Source organism: Podarcis tiliguerta (assembly GCF_965153285.1).
Source record: "Podarcis tiliguerta genome assembly, chromosome: 4".
In the NCBI taxonomy this organism is placed as follows: Eukaryota; Metazoa; Chordata; class Lepidosauria; order Squamata; family Lacertidae; genus Podarcis; species Podarcis tiliguerta.
Window position 1 is genome coordinate 5,647,091 of NC_139537.1, and position 9,444 is coordinate 5,656,534.

General features: G+C 48.0%; 2 protein-coding genes across 5 annotated transcripts in view; both read left to right on the forward strand.

Moving 5' to 3' along the window:
- Positions 1–7,813, forward strand: part of LOC310675500 (maestro heat-like repeat-containing protein family member 7) — a 66,923-nt gene extending 59,110 nt beyond the window's left edge. For 3 of the 4 annotated variants that reach the window (XM_083436228.1, XM_083436229.1, XM_083436230.1), the window contains 2 exons: positions 996–1,061; positions 2,292–2,669. In XM_083436228.1, coding sequence (XP_083292354.1) covers positions 996–1,061; positions 2,292–2,566 — 341 coding nt within the window. In that variant the 3' untranslated portion in view covers positions 2,567–2,669. Of the gene's footprint in view, positions 1–995; positions 1,062–2,291; positions 2,846–7,533 lie in introns of those variants that run through there. The other variant, XR_014510175.1, reaches the window with a different exon arrangement.
- LOC310676834 (tigger transposable element-derived protein 1-like) overlaps positions 1–9,444 on the forward strand; it is a gene marked incomplete at its 3' end in the record, with an annotated part of 1,439,559 nt that overhangs the window by 1,266,088 nt on the left and 164,027 nt on the right. The gene's annotated exons all lie outside the window — the stretch shown is intronic.

A 9,444-nucleotide genomic window follows, 5' to 3' on the forward strand; every position in this document is an offset into this window, starting at 1 on the left:
GGACCAGGTGCGCAGCCTGGGAGTCATTTTGGACTCACAGCTGTCCATGGAGGCGCAGGTCAATTCTGTGTCCAGGGCAGCTGTCTTCCAGCTCCATCTGGTCCGCAGGATGAGACCCTTCCTGCCCGCAGACTGTCTCGCCAGAGTGGTGCATGCTCTGGCTATCTCCCGCGTGGACTACTGCCATGTGCTCTGTTGGGGCTACCTTTGAAGGTGACCCGGAAACTACAACTAATCCAGAATGTGGCAGCTAGACTGGTGACTGGGAGTGGCCCCTGAAACCATATAACACCGATCCTGAAAGACCTACATTGACTCCCAGTACGTTTCCAGGCACAATTCAAAGTGTTGGTGCTGACCTTGAAACCCCTAAAGAACCTCAGTCCAGTATACCTGAAGGAGCGTCTCCTTCCGCATCGTTCTGCCCAGACCCTGAGGTCCAGCGCCGAGGGTCTTCTGGCGGTTCCCTCCCTGTGAAAAGTGAGGTTACAGGGAACCAGGCAGAGGGCCTTCTCAGTTGTGGCTCCTTCCCTGTGGAATGCCGTCATGTTGGATGTGAAGGAAATAAACAACCATCTGACTTTTAGAAGACATCTGAAGGCAGCCCTGTTCAGGGAAGTTTTTAATTTGTGACATTTTAAAGTATTTTTAATCTTTGTTGGAAGCCGCCCAGAGTGGCTGGGGAAACCCAGCCGGATGGGCGGGGTATACTATATTATATTATATTATATTATATTATATTATATTATATTATAATCTCCTTTTTCCTCTTACCTGATGCTATATACCTGCTGGAACAAAATAAACCATTTTAAAATTAAAAGGGAAAACAAGTGAATTGTTTGAGGTCACACAATGAGTCCATAGTCTAGGCAGGCCTTGGGCTGCCTCTCCTCTCTGTTCTGGCAGTCTTCCTAGTCCCGGAGCAAATGGGGCGGGATGCTCATGGGAAAGGTGTGACTTCCTGAGAGGCTCACGGACTTCCTGTCTTTCAGGTTGCGTTGCCCAGTGTGCAGAGCCAGTTGCGATCACTCAGGAAAAAAAGGACTTGATATTCCTCTGTAAGTAACAACACCGCGGGACTCGTGCCCCTTTGCATGATGACGACATGAACTCCTAGGGAGACTTACAAATTTAAAAGACCGTCTCTCGCGTGTCTAGTAAAAAAAGAGAAGGTTCTATGCCGTACGTTTTGATTTGATATCATTTACGAATAAGGAGGCACATGGTCCCTCCAGCTTACGCTGAAGTGCAAAAATACAATCCATAAGATGCCACACACCCATTCTCTTTTATTTTATCTTCTTGTATCACATTTTATTCTCACCATGTCTCCGTTCATATGGTATACGCATGATGAGAAGGGAGTTAAGATTAACATAAATTCTAAAGCAGATTTAAACCAGGGTTAGGGTTAACAGTAGGAGTTAGGCTTAGAGGGTTATGGTTAGAGTTAGAGTTATTGACAGAATTAGGGTTAGGGTTATGTTTATGTCAGGGTTAGGATTAGAGTTAGGGTTCGGTTAGGGTTAGAGTTGGTTGGTTGGGGTTAGGTTTAGGCTTTGGTTTATGTCAGGATTAGGATTAGGGTTAGGGTTGGGTTAGGGTTAGGGTTGCCAGTGTGGTGTAGTGGTTAAGAGCGGTGGACTCGTAATCTGGGGAATTGGGTTTGATTCCCCGCTCCTCCACCTGCAGCTGCTGGGTGACCTTGGGCCAGTCACACTTCTTTGAAGTCTCTCAGCCCCACTCACCTCACAGAGTGTTTGTTGTGGGGGAGGAAGGGAAAGGAGAATGTTAGCCGCTTCAAGACTCCTTAAAGGGAGTGAAAGGCGGGATATCAAATCCAAGATCTTCTTAACGGTAGGGGTTAAGGTTAGGGGTTAAGGTTAGAGGGTCACGGTTAGGGTTAGAGTTATGGTTGAGGTTGGGGTGGGGTTAGGGTTAGGTTTGGGTTTGTGTCATGGTTAGGGTTAGGCTTGGGTTAGAGTTAACAGTAGGGGTTAGGGGTTAGTGTTAGGGTTAAAGGGTTATGGTTAGAGTTATGGTTGGGGTTAGGTTTAAGTTTAGGTTTAGGGTTTTGGTTTGTGTCAGGGTTAGGGTAAAGGCCTGGGTTTTGGGTTCGCATTCTCAAATCTTATAAAAATGAAGCAAAACCAGAGGAGCGACAAAAAAGCAAGCGAAACCAATGGCAATTTAAACCAGGCAGCCATGGGATTTATCTCCCTGGGTTCATTCCATTTCTGCCTTTGTCCTCCTCTCTCATGGGCCTGCCTTTCTCTCCCTTGCTCCAGCGCTCTCCAAACTGCGGCAGGATCCTGACCCCTCCGTCCGCCTGACGGCCTTGCAAGCCACCCGGATGGTGCAGGAAGCCTGTGGCGTCTCGGCCACCATCCCACCCCGATTTTCTGGCTCGGAGGGCGAAGACAGTCTCTCCTCCGACCGGGGCCACTGGGACACGCCGGATCCTGCCCTGACGCACCGGTGGAACCCAGCTTCCCCCACCTCCCACCGGTTGGTGCCCAGCGCTGCCAGGAAGAGAGGATTTGGGCCGACCCGGCAGGCCTGATCCCACCCACCAAGACACCCCTGCGCTCCCTTGGGAGGCGCTCGACGTAAGCTGAGGAGACCTGCACACAACTCCCAGTCGAAAAGGCACCGGAGCCACAGATGATGGGGAGAGGACAGGAAAGGAAGGCACTCTGGTTGGAGGAAGTGGGAGAAGGATGCTCAGCGTGCCTGGATTCGGCCAGCATCCGCAGCAGGACAGGAACAGGGAACGTTCTGTGGTGCGAACCATCAAGACTTCCTCTTGCATTCCTCCATAGAACCAGGATGGCCTTACATGGTGAGTGTCCATTAAGGGGAGGAAAGAGTGAAATGGGGCCAGGTATTGATCCCATTTATTTTCATTCCGTTTACGATGATGTTGTGCACCGTACGGGTATAGGGTGATATACAGATAAAAGATTATGATGATGAAGTACCACCCACTTTGAGAACCATTGCCCTAAACCAAGCTTCTCCAACCTGGGAATAATACCCTCTAACATTTCTCAGTTGAAAATAGGGACATCCTATTCCAGGCACATCCAACAGGTAGATTGTGATGTACTGATAGATTGCTAGACGTCTGTGGTAGATTGCTGGTAGATCAGCAGCTCCCCCAACATTTTTGCCTTGCATCTCCCCAAGAAAGCTCAACAACTTTGACCTGAACAGTTTTTAACACTGTGAGTAGACTGCAGTCTCTTGGGAGTTGGCCACCCCTATTCTATTTATTATTATTATTATTATTATTATTATTATTATTATTATTATTGTCATACCTCGGGTTATAGATGCTTCAGGTTGCATGTTTTCGGGTTGTGCACCATGCCAAACCCGAAAGTACCGGAACGGGTTACTTCCAGGTTTCGGCGCTGAAACACTGAACCGCGCTTTGCACATGTGCAGAAGCACAGAAGTGCCAAAATGCAACCCACGCATGTGCAGACGCGGGTTGTGAACGTGCCTCCCGCACAGATCATGTTCACAACCCAAGCATCCACTGTCTTATTATTATTATTCCCCACCCATCTGGGTGGCTTCCCTCTTATATAAAAACATAATGAAACATTGAACTTTTTTTTAAAAAAGCTTCCCTAGACAGGGCTGCCTTCAGATGTCTTCTAAAGGTTACTTATCTCCTTGGCTCAGAAGTCGCATAACTCCAAACCCTCCGACATTCCTCCGATGAGAATAGGGACATCCTAAGGGAAAGTGGGATATTCCGGGATCAAATCATAAACCTGGAATACAACTCCCATCATCCCTTGCACCATTGGCCAACGAGAGCGCCATGTTGGCCACCTCTGAGATAGACTTTTGGTCCAGCCCACCTGGGCTCTTTTTATACTGTGTCACTCCTCCTTGAGGACTGGGAGCTTAGGCCCCAAACCCAAGAAGTCTGTTTCCATGCTCAACGCTTACAAGAACACAGCGCCCTCGGCCGTGATGGCCAGGACTGATGGGAGATGTAGACCAAAACACCTGGAAGTCGCAGAGTTAAGGAAGCCTGTTCTCTGCTAGAATATTAACTTTTGTTGTTGTTTAGTCGTTCAGTCATGTCCGACTCTTTGTGACCCCATGAACCAGAGCACGCCAGGCACTTCTGTCTTCCACTGCCACCCGTAGTTTGGTCAGATTCATGTTTGTAGCTTCGAGAACACTGTCTAACCATCTCGTCCTCTGTCATCCCCTTCTCCTTGTGCCCTCCATCTTTCCCAACATCAGGGTCTTTTCCAGTGAGTCTTCTCTTCTCATGAGGTGGCCAAAGTATTGGAGCCTCAGCTTCAGGATCTGTCCTTCCAGTGACCACTCAGGGCTGATTTCCTTAAGAATGGATGTGTTTGATCTTCTTGCAGTCCATGGGACTCTCAAGAGTCTCCTCCAGCACCATAATTCAAAAGCGTCAATTCTTCGGCGATCAGCCTTCTTTATGGTCCAGCTCTCACTTCCATACATCACTACTGGGAAAACCATAGCTTTTACTATACGGACCTTTGTTGGCAAGGTGATGTCTCTACTTTTTAAAATGCTGTCTAGGTTTGCCATTGCTTTCCTCTCCCAAGAAGCAGGCGTCTCTTAATTTCGTGGCTGCTGTCACCATCTGCAGTGATCATGGAGCCCAAGAAAGTAAAATCTCTCACTGCCTCCATTTCCTCCCCTTCTATTTGCCAGGAGGTGATGGGACCAGTGGCCATGATCTTCGTTTTTTTGATGTTGAGCTTCAGACCATATTTTGCGCTCTCCTCTTTCACCCTCAATAAAAGGTTTTTTAATTCCTCCTCACTTTCTGCCATCAAGGTTGTGTCATCTGCATATCTGAGGTTGTTGATATTTCTTCCAGCAATCTTAATTCCGGCTAGGGATTCATCCAGCCCAGCCTTTCGCATGATGAATTCTGCATATAAGTTAAATAAGCAGGGAGACAAAATACAGCCTTGTCGTACTCCTTTCCCAATTTTGAACCAATCAGTTCTTCCATATCCAGTTCTAACTGTAAGAATATTAACTAGCTTTCTTTAAAAAATGCAGAGCTGCCCTCTTGTGGCAAATGTGGAAATCAGCCTTACCTGGGAGATGCCAGGGATTGAATCTGACACCTTTTGCATGCGAAGCAGAGGAACCTTTGCCCCTCCAGATCTTGCTGAACTACAACTCCCATCATCCCTGACCACTGCCCATGGGTTGTTGGGAATTGCAGTTCAGTGCTGCCTGGAAGGTTGCAAGTTCCCTCCCTCCCTTCAGATATTTGAAGATGGCTCTCCTATCTTCTCTCAGTCTCCTCTTTCGCAGGCTAAGCACACCCAGCTCCTTCAACCGTTCCTCATCAGGCTTGGTTTCCAGCCCCTTGGTCATCTTGGCCGCCCTCCTCTCCACACCTTCCAGCTTCTCAACATCCTTCTTAAATTGTGGTGCCCAGAACTGGACACCGTATTCGAGGCAGGGGCGTCTTACCCATAGTTCTGGAGGGCTCCAGGGAAGAGGTGGAGGCTGGACATGGAGCCTCCCGGCATCAGCCAGGGCCACTGCCTCACGAAGCGGCCGGTTGAGCTGGGAGGTGCTGGGAAAGGGGGGTGCGCCAGAGGGAGCTTTGCACCACAGCACCAGATATGCTTAAGACGGCAGAATGGAGCAGGTGGCGCTGTGGTCTAAACCACAGAGCCTAGGGCTTGCTGATCAGAAGGTTGGCGGTTCGAATCCCTGCGACGGGGTGAGCTCCTGTTGCTCAGTCCCAGCTCCTGCCAACCTAGCAGTTCGAAAGCATGTCAAAGTGCAAGTAGATAAATATGTACCGCTCCGGCGGGAAGGTAAACTGTGTTTCCGTGCACTGCTCTGGTTCTCCAGAAGCGGCTTAGTCATGCTGGGCACATGACCCAGTAAAACTCTCTGCGGACAAATGCTGGCTCCCTCGGCCTGTAAAGCGAGATGAGCACTGCAACCCCAGAGTCGTCCGCAACTGGACTTAGTTAGACAGTTGTCAGGGGTCCCTTTACCTTAGGGATACGGGGGGCGCTGTGGTCTAAACCACTGAGCCTCTTGGGCTTGCCGATCAGAAGGTCAGCGGTTCGAATCCCCGCGACAGGGTGAGCTCCCGTTGCTCAGTCCCTGCTCCTGCCAACCTAGCAGTTCAAAAGCACGTCATAGTGCAAGTAGATAAATAGTTACCGCTCCGACGGGAAGGTAAATGGCATTTCCGTGCGCTGCTCTGGTTCACCAAAAGCGGCTTAGTCATGCTGGCCACATGACCCGGAAGCTGTACGCCGGCTCCCTCGGCCAATAAAGCGAGATGAGTGCCGCAACCCCAGAGTCAACCACGACTGGACCTAATGGTCAGGGGTCCCTTTACCTTTATGACTTCCCTTAATCTGGACACTTGACTTGATACAGCCTAGAATAGCATTAGCTTTGTTTGCTGCTGCATCGCACTGTTGGCTCATGTTCAGCTTGTGGTCTACTAAGTCCCCCTCAATCCACAGTCAAGCCAGTTGCTCACCTTCCCTGTACAGTGGTACCTCAGGTTAAGAACTTAATTCGTTCCAGAGATTTGTTCTTAACCTGAAACTGTTCTTAACCTGAAGCACCGCTTTAGCTAATGGGGCCTCCTGCTGCTGCCGCGCCACCGCTGCACGATTTCTGTTCTCATCCTGAAGCAAAGTTCTTAACCTGAGGTACTATTTCTGGGTTAGCGGAGTCTGTAACCTGAAGCGTCTGTAACCCGAGGTACCACTGTATTCAGGCTAACAAGACCTTTGGCTCCCTCCCCCCCCCCTCCTGGCACAGATTGTGATAGGAATTTCATGGTATTAGATATATGGTAATGTTCATAACTGCACAGACATAGATCAACACAGGAAGACCAACCTGGAACCATTTTGATTCTTAAACTGACCAAATCCTTTCTCTGCAAGGTTAAACTGGAAAAGCCACCCCATTGTCTCTTTCCTCACAAGATATATCTGTTTGAATAAGGTGTGACCTGGCCCAGGAAATAAGTATTTTAACACCACAAAAGAATGGCCAGGCTCCCCAAGAAATCCAATCAAGTAACTTGCCAGACAGGAGATAAACTGTGACAGGAGAAAAACAACATTTAAATTTCTGATGTAGGTGGGATGTATCTGAGGGGTGATCTTAGGTTACACCCCTTCTGTGATGTATGCATAATGTTTCTGGGGGTGGTCTTGATCTAGAGGATGGGAATTTCAAAGTCTTTATAAGCCCTTGCACAGCAATTTTGGGGGTCCTCTTCCTCTCCTGCGTGTGAGGGGAGCACCCTGTTGCAACAGATCAATAAAGATCAAGCTTACTAGCTGCTTTGCTTCTCAATATTCTCTGGTTGGCTTCTGTTATTCTCTCCTACCAATAGGGAACCTATGTAAGGACCCTATATGGGCTCTTGGATACCCCATAAGGGAAAAGGGCATATTTTTATTTACAACAAGATCAACAACCACAAGAGAGTGTTCTGTCCTTTCTCTCTCTCACCAGGAGCTTTCTGGCTGCAGGAGGACAGAGCCAGCCGTGGCTGCAGGAGTAGCCTCAGTCGAAGGATGCAGATGAGAAACCCAAAATATGCTGGATGGAAGCCGACGGTTCTTGCTTGCTGAAGAACCCTTACCGTAAGGGCCTTCACGCTGCTTGCAAAATGCAGCTTCCTGTATCAAGATAGAATTTGCAAGCAATATATAGCAACGTTCTCATGTATATATATTTATATGCACATATGCCTTGAGGGCTTTAAGCCAGTAAATTTGTGTTTTCTGATTTATTTTTTAAAGTCGGTTTGTGTTTTTACAAAAGTGGAATAGATTTCTCTTTGTGTGTGTACCTAACTGACTCTCGGGACCTGTTTGTTGAAGTCTGTGTGCGCCTCCAGATTTGCCACTATCTTGCAGCATAATAATAATAATAATAATAATTAATAATAATTAATTTCAAGTGCATGCCAGAGATGTAGGCTTGTGCAATGAAAGTGGATTAAAGCACTCTATTGTCCTAGTGCAAGAAATAAATAGATTTTATCCAGTTGAGGAAGGACTCTAGGGAAAAGTGTGGGATTGAGGGGGAAACGTATACAAGCAAATTGGGGTGAATTGTAGGATGGAGTCCCATCCATTAGGGTCGCCTAATCAGAGCCCCTTGAAATCACATGTGCTACGTGTGATTTCTCTAAAAGTTTTGGTGTCCTCGTGGGCTTAGGAGCCCTTGCTGGCCTTCTCCTTCGAAGGGCCATGTTCAAATTCCAAAGCTGCGTAGGTTTGCTTTTTAAAAATCCATAGGATCGAGTTAAATATGGCAGCATTAGATATATGGGTGTGGGATGCCTGCTATCACATTGGAGACATCCCTGAGCCTACAGGAAGCAGGAACAAACCAATCTGGTCAGCCTTTATCTAAGCTGGTAGCTTCTAGGCCATGGGTAGGCAACCTAAGGCCCGGGGGCCGGATGCGGCCCAATCGCTTTCTCAATCCGGCTCGCAGACGGTCCGGAAATCAGCATGTTTTACATGAGTAGAATGTGTCCTTTTATTTAAAATGCATCTCTGGGTTTATTTGTGGGGCATAGAAATTCGTTCATATTTTTTTCCAAAATATAGTCCGGCCCCCCACAAGCTCTGAGGGACAGTGGACCGGCCCCCTGCTGAAAAAGTTTGCTGACCCCTGTTCTAGGCATTTCGGAACTACAATTCCCAGCAGTGCCAGCTTCGCAGAAATCTCTCGTTCTGAACAGGGACTTGCACCAAATCCAGACCTGGCACCGCAGCCAACGCAAGGCAGGAAACGATTCTTGTTAATGTATACACCCCATATTTAGTTTTAAGTCTCTATCCTAACTTTCTGCCAAACATAGCCCACCTTTCAGGGTTGTTGGTTTTTTTGGAAAACGGGACGAACCAGAGGCTGCCGCCCATGTTTAAATCTCAGCGTGATATAGGAAAGAAAAACAAATCCGTTAAGCAGGTGTGCGGCTTAAGAGTGGATTTCGCAAGCTCACTGAGTAAACACATTTCACCGTGGGGAGGAGAAAGGATGACTGACGTTCTCAGGCTGGGAAGAATGAATCCTTTATCCTATTGTGGGATTATATTGCCCCATAAAAACGATCTGTTTCTAGCGCTGCAGGAAGTGTTTGAAGATGTTATGAAATCACCAAGGAAGGGGAGAATTTGGGGGCGGGAGGTCCAAGAGGAAAGACAGATTTACCTGCTTCAGGGCCGATGCCCAATATCCTGTTGGCATAGAAGTTCTTTTCTTATCAAGTCCGCTTTCAAGGGAAACAAAAGAAGAATTCATGGGGCTTGCCTTGACTGCCACTGGGGTGAATTTGCCTTGGCTGGTTCCCAGAACAGATAAATCAGGTACCCTAAGCTAATTCACTAGATGCTTTGGATCCCTTCC